At 36.0% G+C, this 20,004-nt stretch overlaps 1 protein-coding gene across 1 annotated transcript in view; it reads right to left on the bottom strand.

Moving 5' to 3' along the window:
• Nucleotides 1-7,233: 7,233 nt before the first annotated feature.
• Nucleotides 7,234-20,004, bottom strand: part of LANCL3 (LanC like 3) — an 861,225-nt gene continuing 848,454 nt past the window's right edge. The window contains exons 4-5 of the mRNA XM_044072407.1: nucleotides 10,456-10,663; nucleotides 7,234-9,488 (exon numbers count right to left, since the gene is read on the bottom strand). Of these exons, the coding sequence (XP_043928342.1) occupies nucleotides 9,329-9,488; nucleotides 10,456-10,663 (368 nt within the window). The 3' untranslated portion in view covers nucleotides 7,234-9,328. The remainder of the gene's footprint in view (nucleotides 9,489-10,455; nucleotides 10,664-20,004) is intronic.

Genomic DNA, 20,004 nt, shown 5'->3' with positions numbered 1-20,004 from the left:
TAAACATCAGCAGTACAGGATCACTGCTTTAAAAAATGTGCCTGTTGCAAACCAGATCATTCAACAAGAACTGCACCCCAGCTACAGCATTGTCTCAGGCCCTTACTGTATCACAGTCTACTGACTCCCAGTACTAGGTCCAAATTTATTAACAAGTTTTCTTAAAACACGTGGAATTCCGTAAAAGGTCCCCAAATAATCTCATACGATAAGCGCTTTTGAATCTTCTTCAGATTGTAAATGTATCGGGACAGCAAGCAGTATTTCTAAAGTGAAGCGGATTTCTGTTTCTAAGTAGACGTGGATTCATTTGTAAGTTCTCCTCCAATGGTCTTTGAGAATATCGACCTACCCCCAGTAAAAAACGCCAATATATAATTCACATTCAAAATAAGCATAAAGTGCATCACAGACCATCTAAATCCTCAGAGCTTTTGGGTGCCTGCAGAACCTTTATCTTTGTAACAGGATTTTAACACAGGCTTAGTAGGGGCCATATCTTTAAACTCTGTCTTCGACCATGATTAGTCTAAAACCAGCTCTGCTGAGAGATATGCACAGAAGGTCACTTTGTGTGGGTCAGGAGATAGTGTGGTTATTATTTATTTAACTTTCAAGACAAACAAATATCATTGACATGCTTAAAAGTTCATTATAGCACATCAAAGGACAGAGTACTGTCTAAGATCTACAAGTTCAAATGCATTATTGTGATCATTATTTTTTCACTTTCCTCACAATCAAACATCAGATATACTTGTAGCTAACTTTTGCGAGTATGGGTAAGAAGCACTTTGGTTATGCTTGACAGCAGCAAGCTGAATTATACAACAATGGCCATTTGTTCTTTCACTTTTCTCTCAGTGTAACACCAAAAGGGCCACACAGAAGATGGCTGTCTTTAATAGGAAGGAGTGAAGAGGCATGAAGTTTATATGTATGACAACTTAAAACATATGATGGTGACAATGTGTTCTTTCACTTTAATTCCAGCCTAATACCAGAAGGTTACACAGAAGATTACTATATTTTCTTGGGAGGCAGGGGAGCAGGCAATATTCTGCAATATGATTTAGGTATCATTGCAAGATTCGTCTTCTCCATTTATTGTTGAACTACTATATAGTCAGCTTTGAACATTAAGCTTTGGATACAGTTTATTTCTTACATGTTAGAAAACAAAAATAAGTCTGAATTTCTTTCCTTACCCATTTTTGTTCTGGCCATCACTGGATAAAAAGGTTGGAAAAAAGGCCTAAATGCACCTCAGAGTATCTATATCTCATGTTTTCAGGGGTCATAGCAGTTACTTCCTCTACAATTATTTGCAATGGAGTCTTAGTCAGTTAAGGTTTGCTGAAATATTGGACTAAAAACCTGTAGAATAAGTCAAACTGTGAAAAAAAACAACAAAGTAATCCGGATGGATGGTGTGGGACCTAGGATGGGGAAAACTGAGGGGGCACTGCAATGTATTAGGAGACCAGTGTACAGCAAAGGGCATCATAGTGTCCTTTTTCTAGGGATTCATGTCATCCAAGGTTGACTCATCTGATTACAGTGAGATATTTGACCTATATAGTCAATAAAGTGGTTAGAATGAATGGGTAATGAGGCAAGCTGTGGATCAACATTACTGATCCCAGCCATTGTTTTATCATTCGTAAGTTGTCTTTAACCTGTTGTAATATAGTCCCACTCCATTCCAGCTAGCCTCACCCATTCCTTTACTTCCTGCACCGCCCACTTCACCAGCAACCAATGGTGTAATGAAACATTTATGCAAGCTTTCTCACAGAAATGCTGTCACTTTTTCCAGAGATATCTAAGCTAAATAATTTTAGGTGTATAAAACAGTTTAAGTGATCTTGTGATGACAGATCACAACAAAAGTGAAGAAGGTAGCTTGGGGGTAGTTCTTGCAGCAAGTACCACGAAATCTGAATTTGCTGGAAGCAAATAGTGAAGCACATTTCAGATCATTCTTTCTAAAGCTAGAATAGAACCAGAAGCTCACTAAACCAGGTGGAAGAAGATTGTACCTACTCATAAACAATAAATCATTGATATGCCTGTGCAAACTCCTAAAATCCTACTATGTCAGTATCTGGTACAGAATCTTTTAAAGTTGTCTTGGTTTGGCCAGTTATTGCCAGTAAAAACCTAATGATTGCAGGTGTGAGGTTACTAGACCTTGTTTGTGCATTATATTTTCAACTAATTATATTTCCTTACATAAAGTATGGTGCTACATAAATGAATTGGCATTGTAAAAGCTGAAAACTACAGTCCAATATCTCTTAATAATATGAAAGCTAAATTATACACAAATGTTCTAGCCAAAAGAACCTCCCCCACCTTTTCTGATATGTAAAACCCAGGTTAGCTTTGTTAAGAGTAGGTGAAGTATAGACCATACTAGAGCACTGATGTCATTGATACAGAACAGACATAACATGCCGGATCCTTCTGTGGCAGCATTTATAGATTTTGGAAGGGCTTTCAATACAGTGATTTGGCATTATATCTGGGAAGTGATGACTGCTTTTCGATTTCCATCTTATTTTATTACTGCTTCCAAAGCTTTATATTGATGTCCGATTATCACAATACTTGGGAGAATTAAATCTCAACTCCTTGCAGTCTTGGAAGTGGAACATGGCCATGCTGTCCTCTTTTCCCTCTTTTTTTTGATAGGTATAGACCACTTAGTGCAAAACCTAGCAGATCATACCCAAACTGATGGGTGGAAGCTCGGGCCCAAATGTATCTGTGTTATACTTTCCTGATGACTGTCTAAACTCATGTTCAACTATTTAGAGTTTAATAGACTTGTTCTGACAATCCTAAGGCTTAGCTAACCTTAGAGTTAATGAGTCAAAAACTAACATTATGCTTATAAATGTCTCAGTTACTAAACGTAAAGAAGGGGGGCTGTCAACTACTTTATAAATGAAGCTCAGAGTGCACTCAGTAGTTGGGTATAGAATCATATACCACAACTAAAGAAACACCTTTGGCCAACATAAATAGGTTCTGGACAGAATTATTTATATCTGTCCACTATTGGAATAAGCTACTCTTCTATTTATTGGGTTGGATTAATCCACTAAAATAATGTTTTGTCCCAAATTATTTTATGTCTTATGGAATATTCCTACATCTGTGTTAGGAACATGGCTACCTAAGAATTTAATGGTTACTTTTATTTGGAACCTATGTTGTCACAAAATTATTTTTAAAATCTTATTTTCTCCATCCATGTTAGCTTTAGGATTTTTAAATGATGAGAAACACATGGCAGCTTTTACTTTACAAAACAACTAAACAACCCCATATGGGCTCAGATTGATGCAGATATTCTGCAGGCCTCTTCCCTATCAGGTCTTTTGTGGTATGGAAAACGACTGCCCACCAATCTACATTGCTGACTTTGTACTGAATCCACTTCTGTATCTATACTTCTAATAGGCATGGTCTGTGTAATAACCCAATTTTAGAAGTGGTCAGTGCTCCTTAATGGAAATTACTTTGGATTGACAGCCATCCAGTATATTAGATAGACTGACATGTAAAAGTGTTGACCACTTTAGTTCATCTACTACAGACTACAAGCTGAGGCATTATATTAGTTGCAATCAGTTTAACTCAATGCCTCCTGATTGTTGGAAGCATTTCTAACTTAGGCATGGCCTCCTTGCTTCTAAATCTAAGATGTTGCTGGGTTTTAAACCATCTTTAATACTGCTCTCTGAGCCATACAAGATTTGGTGACCCTGCTATAATCAGAGCATTGAGGATGTATTATTCTCTATTTCAACCTGAGGTTAAGTCAATGTTAGATGCGATGCTTTCCTGCACTGACTGGTATTCGTGGATGAGGGAATATAGCTGACACCTCAAGGTTATTCCTCTCATAGAAAGTTCTTCACAATTTCCCAACCCTTTTAGAAAATCAGATTAAATTCTTATATGATGAGCATTCGTCACCTGCTAAGAGTGCAGCTTTGGGATCTATTTCCATAGGTTAGTTTGAGGATTGCTTTCAACTCCCAGGGGACAACTGCCATAAGTTCTTGCATGCCCCGATGTACATTCCTTATGGTCCTATGTTGTTTTACTATTTGAACAGATAGCAGGAATGAAATATTCACTATCTGCAGAGAACTGGCTAACACTGCAAGCAGATGAGTTTCAGGCATTACCCACAGGAGTAAAATACTTCCTTATTACACATTCAGCTGTTGTAAGTCTATCCATAGCCTCTAGATGGAAAAGCACAAATTTGCTTCATATGCATATTAATCAATGCACTAAGATAATACTGTATTTGTGTGATGTAAGCCTTCTTAGTAACATATGTATGTATACTAGCGCTTTAGGGCCTAGATTTCCAGTGTTCTACATGGAAATACTGTCTCTTGTCTTTTGACCTAAAAGCAGATAGCAGAGCCTGGATAAGTCAATAAAGTGTAAGGCAGAGAACAAGTTATTCTGATGTAAGTAAACCACTGACAGCCCCCCATAAGCATAGTATCCAGCAAATATACAAAACCTGAGTAAAAGTTCTGTCAAAAATAGAACTTTTCATTCAAAATGTTCACATAACCATTTACACGTACACTCCCTTATGAATGACAAAAAAAGTTAGTGGAGGGTTATTCCCAAAAGGGACTTATGTATCCAGATTTGAAGGATCGCTAGGAAACCAACAGTTCCACATGGTCCACCAAAGGAGTGCTCTTCACAGCAAAAAAAAAAAAAAAATCTCTAGAGATTTTGGCATTCCAACTGTCTTTTATAGAGTTCCATTCACGCTCCTGATGGTTGAAGTGCATGGTACGCATCCTTTAGCTTTGTAAGCTGACTGATCATGAGGTACATAACCCATATAGCTCAGGCTACTACAACAGTGATCTATGCATTGAACATAAAGAAGTGTTGCAAAAAACAGCACCTTCACCTAAAAAATAGGTTCTCTAGAATTGTTCACAGTTAAATTACATTTTGAACAGGGGGAACTAAAATCAGTAGGCAAACATCTTTCATATCTAAGAAATACAGCCCATCTCACTGATTGAAGGGATAGCCTTTTTTAACTGGCTTCCAGTATTCTACTGTTATGTGACATTTTGTCACTAAGACTAAGAACTGGCTGTAGAATTAAAGAACTGGCTATCAAATTTAATTTTGGTTTATAAGTAGCAAAAAAAAAAAAATCTGGAATAAATGTGTTTATTCCTTCAGTATGATACTATGAACTATAGCCTATAGACAAACTACCAACACTTTTTACTTTCTTGTGATATTTGTGGATAACACTGGCAACACTGAGGCCTGGCCTAGAGAACCTGAAGGAGAACAGCTCAGCTATGGTGCTGTGCTACAGACTAATATCACACTAGGTCATATGTGGCACATAGGTTGAATTAACATAGCAGTTATTGGTGTTTCTAAGAGATTATTAGGCTATCTAGACTGGTGTGGGCAGTTTTAGACCATGTAGGGGTGATACAACAAAAATGTGTTAAATGGTAAGTTATACTGCATATGGTGAAATTATGCACCCCCAAATCCATTCCCATGTGAGATTGTTTATATCATGTAAAAGACAAGCTAATAATCTTTTTTTGTTTAAAATGTTTATAAAACATGCATTAAAGCTATTTAATTATCAATCCATTCAAAAGTATAGCTGTAGTACCAAACTAAATACCAGTTCAGATGGTATAGAGTTAAGTAAGACACAGTCACATTTTAACACTGTTTGGATAGCAGCAACTTCCCTAAACAGAGACAAAAATATTTTCAGTTTGGTGGGATTACTTGTGTGTGTGTGTATGTGTGTGTGTGTGTGTGTGTGTGTGTGTGTGTGTGTGTGTGTGTGTGTGTGTGTGTGTGTGTAAGTCAGTGTCTATACCTGTATATAATACAATTACTGTAAATATATAATTACTAACTGTCAATTCAATGACCATGCAAAATTTCACTGGCTGTTGTCACGTATGGATACAAAAGTAGTACAAACATTTATTAATAACCTTCCCAAGAACTGTTCTTCAAATTATCTTCCAAATGGATTAGAAGATGGGCTATTTGAGCTGAGTGACATTATTATTATTATTATTATTATTATTATTATTATTATTATTATTATTAATTATTATTATTATTATCTTCATAATCAACATCATCATGATACAAATCTAATAAAAGTCCTCTTAAGAAAACGTGAGCAGGAGGTTCATTTTGCGTGTTTCTTTTAGTTGCATTAAATAAATACAAGAACAGCAAAGTTCATTCCAATAGGTTTGGTTTAATTTCATTTGGTCACTAAGCAATAAGACAATTATTTATATTCTGAGTATATATCATTCACAGCTTATTTATTGACAATGCGGCAGTTCTAAAGCTTAATAGAGACAACTATAAATGTTGTTAATAACAAAACACCATTACCTAAGATATTAACAAATATTGCCCATATATAAAGAGCTTCAAACAGAGCTGCAGTAATAAACATTATTGGTTGTTTATTCAAACAGTGAAGACAAATGGATAGTGCTGAAAGCCTAAAAACTGATTTTACAAAGAACAGGACTTTCGATCTGACTATATATACACACAAAACAAACATTTCCTCTTCCTCAAAGTTTGGTGACTTAGAATTTGTATATTTAAAGCAGGGGTTGTAGTGGACAAAGATCATGCACAGAGGCTACAAGAGGCATTGCTCCCTTGAAGAAAATGATGATTTTTTTCTTGCAAAATTTGCCTCTAAGTACCAGTCTTTGTGGAACTTGTCTTCAGAGTTATGCCCTACATCTAATACAGATTTAGGGTCTAAAATTGAAATTCAGTTGAAGTATTTTTCAAAATGAAAATGTATGGTCTTTTATTCAGAAAGCAAGGCATTCAAAATATTTTATTTATGTAGCATCAGTGCTTCATCACTGCATTCCAGTGGTTCATATTAAAACTTCCTAGATGTTATTTAAAAAAACACTTGTTTTAAGACTGCAGTTATATCTAGTACATACATTTCTGTAAAGGTTATAGCTGTTAACTAATCAGTCTACACAATAAATACACACTTTAGAGGACCAGTACTACAAATACATTATCTACATATACATAATGCACAATGACACACATACACACAAACACACACATGCACACACCGCATGTGCACATGCGCGCGCGCACACACACACACACACACACACACACACACACACACACACACACACACACACACACACACATATTCACACACCTTAAATTTATATTCCTAATCTCATGGCTGTTCTATACCATTTCATATTTCACAGAGGTAACCTTGCTGGCTAACTTGGTTCTGCTTCAGGCAAAGTGGATCAAAGTTGAAGTAAGAGTTTTTCTTATTCCTAATCTCATGACTGGTCTGTACCATTTGCAGATATTTTCACAATATTGATCTTGGTGGCTAAGAATGAGTTTTGTCTCAGGCAAAATAGATCAAAGATAAAGCAATTAAAGTAAGACTCTTTCTTCCACAGCCATGGTCATGATAACATGAAGAAACATGTAAATCCATGGTCTAGTATACTCCTGTTTCTACATAAGCCAAAAACAATAATATGGTCATTGGTTCAAGGTCCATTTCATAAACAGGAAAATGCTTACATACAAAAAGGATGGTTTTATTACTTTGACATTGAGTATATTCAAGAAAAGGGAGTGGGCTGGTTAGTTACAAGAAAAAAAAAGAAAGAAAGAAGGAAAAAGAAAAAAAGAAAATAAAAAAGTATTCTAGTTTTTTTATTTTTCCAGGCTCAGTGAATCACCATCAAATGAACAAATGTTGACCACACATCTGTGTAGCACACATCTGTGTATTAAGCAAGTATTTTGTAATGTAGCACCCATACAATTATCCACATCCCTGTATATCACTAAAAGGCATCCAGGAAGTTAAGGCCAGTGTAAAATGTTTAAAATTAATGTTTCTTATCAGCATAAAGTGTTACTTCACACATATAGGATATGAGAACTCAAAAGGAAATTACACAGTACTGAACAGTAGATAGGAAGTGAATCTATATCGAAAAAATGTATACGGGGTGGTGACGTCAATTCATCTTCCATCTATAGCAAGAGGGCAAGAGAAACAGTACCAACATTGACACAGAATTGGCATCATTCATACTGATACTAAGTGACTTTTCAAAGTGCAAACTGTAAAATATTATGTGCAAACTTCACGGAACTGCACAATGTCATTCTTAATAAAGTTGGCTTTTGCAGTAATTTACTCCTTACTGTTTGTGTTATAGTTCACATTTTGTGGGTCTTACATCCAAAACATGTTGAGATCAATACATACATGAATATATAGAAAAATAAATCACTAAACTGCAGTGGCAGACCTCTCAGAAGCAAATTAGCTTGATCTGCATGTAAAACAAATTTTAGATATTTTGTATGGGAAAATATTTCATGAAAATTGACAAAATTCAGTGCAGAATATCAGTTAATTCTTATTGCAAGTCATTTCTCAGATTTTTAACACCAGTATAATGGACTTCAGTATTCTGGAGTATTACTTTTATTTCAATAAAAATACTTCAGCATCTTCAGTTCTTCCCACATATAGCAATATAAATGTTGCCACGCAGCAAAACAGCACATAGCTTCTTAAAATGCATTCCATGCCTTACAGTGCTGGGTTTGTGTTTACCTTCCATCTTCCATTTTATCCTTACTTTGCTGTCTTGTTTTCACTCTAGGTCAGATGAGTTTGTCAAGACATACTCAAGAGAATCAGGGACTCAACCTTTCACCTTTGTTGTATGTGAGAGTCAAGGACTCAGATAACTTCTTACCTCTTTTGTTGAACTGTCAAGAATTAAACTGAATGGTGATATACCGAATGAAACAATGTAGTTCAGAGCAAATATGTATTTATAAATTCCTGTGCTGCTCTTTACAACATAGTATGTGCAGAGAGTGTTTCAATTCAATCTCCAAAATCAGAAAATCTTTTTTTTTTGGCTTTTTAGAATTTTAGATAGTTTTCAATCTAAGTATGTATGTGTATTTGTCATATAAAGTACATCCATTGTTTGTGGGTTTCAGAATAGTATATTTTCCCCTGATACAATGGCTGGCACACTATATAAAAATGAACATATTACAGGTTACTTTCACCCTTTTTCTTCCTTGTTTTCTTTCATATAATCTGGAATGTTAAGGCTAGAGTAAGTAAGGACACTGGCTTGCAATGCTTTCAAATACCTCCTATAAGAATGAACTCAACAACTTCACAGTATATATTCAGTGAGATTCTTTATACAAATAGATTAAAGAGTGGAAACTCAGCCTTTTCAGGCTGAAGCAGATCAACAAGAAAACAGACAGTCCCAGATAGACCCTCATACAGACTGTAGATATTCTCAAGTGCACGTGACCCTGCTTTGAACTCCTCTGAAAGCAAGAACTCAGCAAACCTAAAAAAAAAAAGAGCATACAGACTATATCAATGAAGGAATGCAATAATTTCAGCAAAACATTATATTTCTTTATTACTTTTATTAGCAAATATAATTACATGTCTATTTATCTTAAGTGTTTTATAACAGAATATCCATTGAGTGGGATTTAGACATATTGAATGTTATACATGGCAATTTAGCACACACAAAAAGTAAAATGTAAAACAGGTAAGTTACATTTTCAAGAATATTTATACTTTTTGATGCTTCAGTTGTGTTACTGTATTCATTGTTAGGCATGGAATTAAAGAACTTATTAAAAAGAAAAAAATCCCATTATTTCAAAAGTAAAAAACTCACATTATTTCTGACACGGTAAATCTAAGGTGCTATTTTAATGTGCATTAAAACTAGTGATCAACATATCTGCAGTGCATTGAATTCAGTTTATAGCCAAAACTATCAATGATTAGCAATATCCAACAGAGAAAGTATTGTAATTTATGATTTGTTTAATGGACAGATTATTTCAGTCATATTTAGTTATGATAATTGGCTCAGCTTAAAATATCAAGAAAATTCAGGCTCTAAAGAAGCATGGCATACATTTAACAAAAATGTGTATGGAGAAACCCTTCTGTTTAATAAGCACCATTCTTCATGTTTCATGTCACTATAGGAAGGAGTTATTTAGCTAGTTTGTTCAAATGCCTGATAATTTTCTTTTCAGTATAATATTACAATAACAGCATGCTGTCTACCCATTCATGTATTCCTTTGAATTATTTCCTTGTTATAGGGTACATGGCAAACTTTGGAAGAGAAACAGATGATCCACATTTCTCAAAAGGTAAGCTCATCTCTGCATTATAGCAGCTCCCATTAAGAAACAATTTATTCTCAAACTTTTTCTTCCTAAATGCCTGGCAAATATAATTCAGAAACCACTTCAATCTAAAATCAAGTAAAAAAAAAAACTGACCTCTGTGCCCTGTAGATATATTTGGTGTTTCCAGTAAGCCTATAGAGCAAGAGGAACACATAAGCACTTCCAGCAACTCCATGGCAAATACCAGGTCCTTTCTTCAACAAGCCTTTGTGCCATGTCAGCTCTCCACATCGTATGCAAGTATCCAAGTACCTTGGCTTCTTAGAAATCATGTAGGCTTTGGCATAAAGGTAAGCAATGCCTGTGAAATTATTCAGTACAAAGCATTTAATATCAGTCAGATTAAAATTAGCTAATTTTTTATAATTTCTTAAATATACACAGAAAGAAATAAGGGCACAATATTCAGCTGTTATCAGGATAAAATTAACTAATTGATTAATAGCTTATATTTTCTTAAAGGATATACAGTGTGGCCAATGAGAAAACTACATCTCCCTAGAAAGTGATATAGCCTGATGAGTGATAAGGGGAGACACTTTCTTAACTTTTTCCAGTTTCAGGCAGTTGCAACCCACAAAAATATTATTAATACACTCTACAGTAACCCACTTAATCCATCTGAGGGTCACCGGGGAAAAAGAACTGATCCTGTAATTCAGTGGGTGGCGTGCAATGAAAGCTTATATACACACACATACACACACACACACACACACACACACACACACACACACACACACACACACACACGGCCACATATGTATGAGGAATTTGACGAAATGCCATTTCACCTACACCAAACGTATGTTATTTACATTTTAGCTGGGGGATAAATTATCTTCCCATTTATCTTTACAGGGGGCAAACAAGTTTTTTTCCCAAGAAAATTAAGTGTACCATATATAAATTGCAGTGAAATATCTGTTTGCAAAAAAAAAAAAAATAGGAAAAAGAGAGGACAATGACATTAATACACAAATAATATCTTATTAAGTAGCTAAAACACCGTTTTAAGTTGCTTGAACAAACAAATAGTAAAACCATTTACAGACTATCAGCCCACATTGAGAAATGCCATGTGATCCTCTCAGAAAGGCTTAACTCTTTACATCTGCATGGTTAGCCCTACAGATGAGATTCTGTGAACAGAGCTAAAATGTCAAAATGATCCCCTCCACAAATATTACTCGAGTTCATCTACTGTTTGTATATGAACATGGGGCTTTGCTGTGCTCTTCAAAGGTAAGAACCAACATTGCAGGTAAAGCCTGCTTCTCTCTCCTAGTGTCAAAACCAAAACATCTCAGCAACCACTACACTTAAGGTCACAATTAATCCCTCCTCAAAATAGAAAGAACTAGCAGTACTTAGTATGGTGAAATATAATTTCTAACAGTTTGTTAGAATAGCAGACTGACTGCATCATCATTCTTACACAAAAATTAAATACTGGCAGACAGTTAATTAAAAAAAGTTAAAATATTTAATTAGAATACAGTAATTCAAGCATATCATATCTAAAAAACATGAATATATCCTGAAGTAATAGAAATACTGTGAGAATGATAAACAATAATCCATCTACCTAATCATTAAACAGGATGAAAATGTTGCAAGAAAATACATCCACCCATCAATAACCCTTTTTTTCCAGTTTTAAACATAGGGTTAGGGTGTCACTTCATCAGTAACAATCATCTACATTTTCCATATCACTGGGTAGATATCCATGACACAATTCTTCTTTCATACAATGCTCATGCATGCACATACACACGTCTAGCAAATTTAGAGTGTTTAGTCCACCTACTGCATGGTGCTGCGGTAGCGTCGCTTCACAGTAAGACACTGTCCGGTTCGATTCTCAGCTCGAGCGTCTCCTGCATGGAGACATGCGTGAATGGGCGTAACTTAGTTGAAGATTGTGCAGCAGGCCTGGCAAGTCGGTACGTAAAAATCAACTGCCAATCATTAGCGGACCGGAGTTCCGCTGTGGCGACCCCTAACCGGGAAAAGCCGAAAGACACAAAAGTCCACCTACTGTGTGTCTTTGGAATGCTGGAGGAAACCGAAGCACATGGAGAAAACCCAAGTGAACACAGGGAGCATATGCAGATTTTGTACAGAAGAAAATGGATGACCACCAAAAAAACAAAAATCCAAACACAACAGGGCTCAGATCTGTGTTGGTTTCTAGTAAGCTGAAGTGTTAAAAATTCAGAAAAAATAATGAAGAAAATCTTTTTATTGAATACTGGACTTGAACTAAAAAAGTATGTAAGAAATAAAGCACATGAAATGTGCACATCGATATTTGGTTTGCTCATTCATCTTTCTGTCACATGTAACACATTCTAGGCACATCAAAATAGAATGGCATGTACCATACAAATACTGTAGCTGAGGTAAAATAAAACAAAATGGAATGTGCCATATGATCCACTCACGAGTAGACACTGAATTAGTATGACAAGTACCACACAAACCACTTCTGGCATATACATGAGAACTAAAAGGTATGTCATTCTGACAAACCTCTTCATGGGTTAAAGCTTATCCTCCAAGTATTTCTATGAAACATTTTTCCTAAAAAAATGTATTAACAATAAGTAGCAATAAGAAACAGCATTTACACAGCATGATATAAAACATCACAAATAAGATAAATGCAGGATACATCTCAACAAGTCACACAACAGAGATGTGGTTATGGTGGAGTGATTGGGGCAGTTTCCCTGGGTGCAAAGTGTTAGGGGACATGTCCAGCAGGTCCCATCAGTCTCCAGTGCATTACCAGCATTCAGAAATGAATGCCAATATTTACATTTGCAGTCAGAACTGAAGCACTGTAGCACTCTGAGTCTTCAGTGCATTGCTGGTATTGCATTTGCGGTCAGAACATAGGAGACCTAGCTCTCCTTGTGTATCATAAACTGCAGCAGCTGCTTGCTACAAAAGTAGCAAGCAGTTTGATATAGTTTAAAGAGTATTTTTTTCTCCTTAACTCCAGGAAGGGGAGCTTTTTTGGGGGAAATGTCAGCACCAGAATAGGTAGCTACACATCTGACACACAGTAAGAAAAATTAAGAAATATTACAATTATTGCAAACTAGAAAGTGCACAAAAGTATATACAAAACTGTGCAATTATCAAAACTGTGATCATGATTAAAGCTGGAATAGACTATAGTAGCAGAAGAGAAAGAAAAAGAAAAAAAGCTAAATCATGCTAAGATAATCCCTGGAGTGAAGACATATTATATTATATTATATTATATTATATTATATTATATTATATTATATTATATTATATTATATATGGCTCCATAGGTCTACTCACCCCACCTCCATCCTGAAACTTAGTTGAAATACTTTCCTTAACCTAGACTCACACATCATATACCCACCATGGCCTACCCATTACTTTCCAATGCTCAGAATACAATTTTCTCATCAGGTAATGAAACTTACCTCATTCTTTTCAACATGAGCCTTAGAAACATCTGCAACAAAATTAATTTATATCCATGCATGTCTAGAGTTTTACTCCTGAGACATTCTAATCACCACTGAAACCTGACTAAAACAAGAAATAACAGACAATGAAATCAATCTCCCAGGTTTAACATACTCAGAATGGACAAAAGTCTTAAAAGAGCAGGTGGCATTGCTATTATTTATAAATATCAACTTATAAATAACTTCAGTCCATCTAAATATCTCAAAATTTAATAATGCTGAACTTCTGATTGCATACCTCAAAATCAACCAAAAAATCTCTATGTATCTTAACAGTATACATCCCACTAGGCAATAACATTACTACAGCCGAAAATATCCTACACTGGATATATGACAACATCCCCCCAGGAAACCTTCATCTTAGATGACTTTAATAAATACTGGTGATCCATAAACAGCAGCAACCCCAAGGACTCTGTTCACCTATTTGGCTTTACCCAGCTAATAACCTCCACCACCAGAATCAACAAAAGCATTAACAGACAGTCCACACTGGAATGGATATTGACAAATAACAAGTAATCTCCGTGGTATCCCCGAAGTCTCAAAACAACCCACTAAAGTGTAGTGGGTCCAAAAACAAAACAGTGTAAGAAACTTCTCTGTGTGGAAGATTTTCAGTCCATATATTTCTAGTTAATCACTGTATATTAATCAGATCAGACAATAGTAGTAGAAGTAGCAAACATAAACTTGTCTTAAGTCAAAACAAAACAAAACAAAAAGTAATAACAGAAAATATATAATTGTACAGTATTACTAAGTATTTGAAAGTAATCCAAGCAAGGCAGGCAGTCTGTTTCCAGTTGAAAATCCTTTATTAAGTACAACTTAGAGAATGATTTTCTAGTGAGAGGCTATGAAAGTCAGATGTTAAAAAACATCCTGTAACCCATTATGTTTTGGCTTGTAAGGAAATATGGTGGCAGTTATTTACTGATGCTAACATACCCCCTGGATTAAATGATTTTATATCTATTAAACCACTGTTGGATAGAAGAAGATAAATATTTAATTAATATTTAATCAATATTTAATTTGTATTTTTGTATTATTCATTAAGTATATTAGGAATATTATATTTATGTATGAATTTCATGTCTATTATTTTTTTCATTTATTAGATATTTATTATATTTTTTTCGTTTACTAGACAGTTTTACATTTACTATATATGGTACCATGTCTTTTTAAGAATAACGGATTGTTATCAATTAGTTTGGTGCCTTTTTATGTATTTAAACAGTATGTACGAATGATGGGTTGTTCTGATGAAGCTCACAATGTTTGTGAGTGAAAGCGCTTAACATTTTATGTATTTTAAATTTCACCTTTGGTTCTACAGTTTCAGCAGTCGAGCTGGTTTTGTGCTGTCGTGTAGAGGAACTGTTCTGTTTTGTTATTGTGGTGGTGTGGATGTGTTTCAGAAGGAGTGTCACGGAGTTTTTGTTGAACTGAAACAATTTTCTTTGTTGCTGTTGTTGAATAGAGCAGACTTGCTTTAACTGCTTTCTATATTTACTGGCTGATAACTACTGTTCTATAAGGTCTTATATTACTGCTGGCAAAGTCCTTACTTGTATTTATAAACTCTGATTAATTAGTTTATCTACTGCTACTAAGTAGAATAGAATTTGTTTTATTTTTTTAACTGCTGTTTATATATATATTGTTATACAAAAGGGGTACACAAGTGCTGCATCATATAATCTTGCATTGCTGCTACCAAAGACTAAATATGCATTACTGCTAACCAGCTCTTATGTCCCTGCTTATGACTGTTAATCTCACTATGCATATGTTTTTTTTACATGTGTATTGGATACTGCAAGGATTGTGTCAGAGTTTGATTACTGTTATTTTGAGAAGTTCTACCTTGCTTTTTTTATCTATGTCTCTTATCCTCTATCTTGTCTCTCTTGCCTCCTAAAGTTACTCTACTCAACCTGGGCTTCCAGTGCTAGTCAGCAGGAAGCTAAGAACCATCTCCAGATATCGGCGGGTCACCTCATTGCATAACAATCCTACAATCCCCTATCAAGGAAAACAGTAAAGTATGTCTGCTGAATAATTCCAACAAGAAAGACTTTCTATTGACTGTACCAAAATATAAATGTTATACCCATGCCTGAGCTAGGACAGCCAGCATCCCTTGCTTCCCCTTCTACATTACCTTCGCTATCTCATCCCTCCTACCTGTATAGCTACCCCCCCTAGTTTTTCTTGTTTTTTTTTCCTACTTTCCAACTGTAGTCTACCATTTTTACTCCCTCTCAATCTAGACTGCAATACCAGAATTGCCCTCTAGATGGTACCCTAATTCCAGACATTTTCTACTCTTACCTTTTTTCTCATTATAAACTCCTTACCCCAGTTCTTAACTTCAGTAGACACTGAAGTGCTATTTAGCTGTCTCTTTTGCTTTTTCCTTCATTTCTACTGTCCACTGACACCTCTCCAGTCCTCTCTCCCTTTTTTTCCTTTCCCCTTCATATCTACAGACTAGAGACACTTTCTAGCCCCTATTCTATTCCATTCTATTCAATTCTACCACGCGACCTAGCCTAGCTTTTCATTAACTGCTTTAGTATCTGTTTCTACCCGCTCTGTTCACCCTGGGGGCTCATTCCGCTCCCCTTCCTACCCCCAATTCTCACCCACCCCAGGGGTCCTACCTTTATACTTCCTAAATTACACCTCTTCCTCTTCCTGTTACTCTCCAACTACACCCCTTCCTCTTCCCTCTACTCTCTAATCATACCTTGATCTTACCATTTCCTCATCAAAGACACCCTTCCCACTATCTTTTCTCCATACACACTCTCCTGTTACCAAACTCCACTAATATTACCCTCTCACTACTCTCCTCCTACCACACCACACTCTACTCCCACTCATCTCCTCCCAATACACTTATATCTTCTACCTACAAAGAACTAATATCTACTCATATAATGAATAATCAATCCATCCCATCCTTTATCACACTCTTATTCACACTCTCACTACTACCTCCTTTAATCCTCACTCATCTATTCACCTCTTTTGAAAACCCACTAGACCCAAACCAAAACTATCCCAAAAAAGAAACCAACTCTCCAAACTCACCTTTACATTTTACTCATGCTAATATAACATCCTCATCTAACTACATACTTCCTAAATATCATAGAACACTACACACAAAATACAACAATCTAAACCCCCAAAAATGTCTATCTCTATACAGTAGATTCCACAACCCATACTATCTAAGCCTGCTACTCTCCTTAAAGGATGGTGACATCCACCCTAACCCAGGACCCCCAACAACTCCAATCTCTCTCCTCAACCTCAAAGAATCACCTACCCAAGCCCTTTCTAAACCATATAACTCCCTTTTAATTGCTCATCTTAATATACGCAGTATAAACAATAAAGTAACTCAACTCCAAGCTCTAACTGAAATCTATTCCTTTGATATTCTCTGCCTAACAGAAACTTGGTTAAGACCTGCAACCAAAGACAATGAAATCATCCCACCTGGATATAATATCCTGAGACTAGACCGAACATCCAAGAAAGGTGGAGGGGTTGCTATCCTATATAAACCTAGCTTACAATTAACCACTCATAACTGCAAACCACCTTTAGACTCCAGTGCAGAAATTCTTATCTCCAAACTTCTTCTTAACAATGCCAAATCCATCTATATTATCTGTATATATCTACCTCTTGGTAATAACACAGCAATAATGGAAAATCTACTTTGCTGGCTTTCCCAAAACCTGCCTCAAAAATCCATTATCCTAGGTGGCACAAATATTGACTGGACCAGCTTCTGCAGCAGCCTGCCCATAAGCCATATTAACCTATATGGGTATTCCCAAACCATTACCTCCCCTACCAGGATAAATAAATCTAACAAGAAATCAAGCTTATTAGACTGGATCCTCATTAACGATCATCCTCACATTTATGACTCAGGAACCCTCCCTGATGATTTAAGTGACCACTCTCTTACCTATATCATCAGACATAAAATCAACTTTCCCTCCCCAACATCCATTAAAAACATCAGGTCTAAAAAGTACTTTAACCCTGAACTTTCCCGGATGGAACTAAGAGCATGCAACTGGTCACACTTAAAAAAACTTCCTTTAGATGAAGCCGTTAGTTACTTTAACTCCAACTTCCTTGCCATCCTCAACCACCATGCCCCAACCAGACTAACTAGAACTAAAACCAAACATGCTCCATGGCTCTCTAAAGAAACCAAACATAAAATCAATGTTAGAAACAAACATTGAGAAAAATGGAGGAAAACAAAAAACCCTATAGACCAACAAACATTTAGACAACTAAGAAATTAAACTAAGAAAGCTATCATATCTGACAAAAAAACTACTACCTCCAATCCCAACAAGCTAGTCAAAACAAGCCACAGAAATTTTGGTCTAGTATCAACCAACTACTCCATCCAGGGCAATCCACTACTCCATACCCTCAAAACACTGAACACAAAACACCAATGAATATAGCTAATGCTTTTAATACCTTTTTTACTGATGCTATACAAACACTAGCTAGTCAACTATCACCTAACAACTTCACTCTACCTTCCAATGAATCAACCTCACCCCCTACTTTTCATTTTCAACTCATCCCAACATCATATATTCTAACCCTTCTACAGAAACAGAAACCATGCTCCACCTCAGCAGACCAACTACCTGCTGAATTCCTACAACAATCCGCCAAAGCTATTGCCTATCCCATTTCTATCCTGATCAATAGAACTATTACTGAAAGTTATATCCCCAGTTTATGGAAAATTTACCATATTATCCCCCTCCACAAAGGAGGACAATCCACTGAACTCTCCAATTACCGCCCCATTGCCCTCCTCTCACCTCTGGCAAAGATCATGGAAAAATGCATTCATAGACAATTACTTGACCATCTAACACAAAATAACTTACTAGCCAACTGTCAACATGGTTTTAGACCTTCACATAGCACTACTACTGCCCTTCTTTCCTTCACAGACTGTATCAACAAAAAACGCAATCTAAACAAACTCTCTTCAGCCCTATTTATTGACCTGTCTAAAGCTTTTGACATGGTAAATCACCAAATTCTCATCATAATACTGAAATCCCTGTCTCTTGATACATCCTCCATAAAGTGGTTCCAGTCCTACCTTGATAAAAGACAACAGGCCGTACTTTGGCACAAGTCTCTCTCTATTCACCTGCCCGTCAACCTCAGTGTCCCTCAAGGGTCCATCCTTGGACCTCTACTTTTTTTCCATATTCATCAACGACCTTCACCTAGCCATCCCCCAAGCTACATGCATACAATATGCAGATGACTCTACACTGATATGCTCAGCTCCCTCCTCTTCTGAACTTCTCTATCTTACCCAACAAGTATTTAACACAGTTGAGCAATGGTTCACACATAGATGCCTTCTCCTAAACCCCAAAAAGACTAAACTCCTCCTTTTCTCTCCTACTAAGAGATCCCCACATTGGATTTCTCTGCTAACTCTACCAATAAAACTATTATATCCCCTGAACCAACCACCAAACTATTAGGTGTCACCATAGAAAATAATCTGAACTTTGATATCCATATTAACAATACTATAAAAACTGTCAACAAAAAGCTATGCTCTCTCTATAGGATAAAATCCTTTCTCCTACCTTCAGCTCGAACCACAATAGCACACACTCATCTAATCTCTTATCTTCTTTATGCCTCACCTATTTTTACTAACCTATCTAAAAATAATCTTAGCAAATTGGAAATGTCCTACAATAACATTGCCAGATTTGCAACAGGCAACCCATTTAGAACCCATCACTGCCTTAATTTAAAGCAGCTAAGATGGCTTGAACTACAAAATCTCATTAAATTCTATCAACTAACTATAGCCCACAACACTCTTTACAAACCTTCCAAAACACCTATTCTTTCCACACTAATCACTCCCTATAAAAACCTGGAATCCTTAAGGTATTCTCAGAAACTTCTAGTACATACCACTAAAACAAACAACAAGCCTGGTGACTCCCTTTTTTCTAATATAGTCGGAAAAGCCTGGAATCTCCTTCCAAATGAACTCTCCACACTT

This window comes from Protopterus annectens, chromosome 5.part0 (assembly GCF_019279795.1).
Source record: "Protopterus annectens isolate FY-2018-M chromosome 5.part0, PAN1.0, whole genome shotgun sequence".
Lineage (NCBI taxonomy): Eukaryota > Metazoa > Chordata > Ceratodontiformes > Protopteridae > Protopterus > Protopterus annectens.
This window is presented reverse-complemented; position numbering and strand designations above follow the sequence as displayed.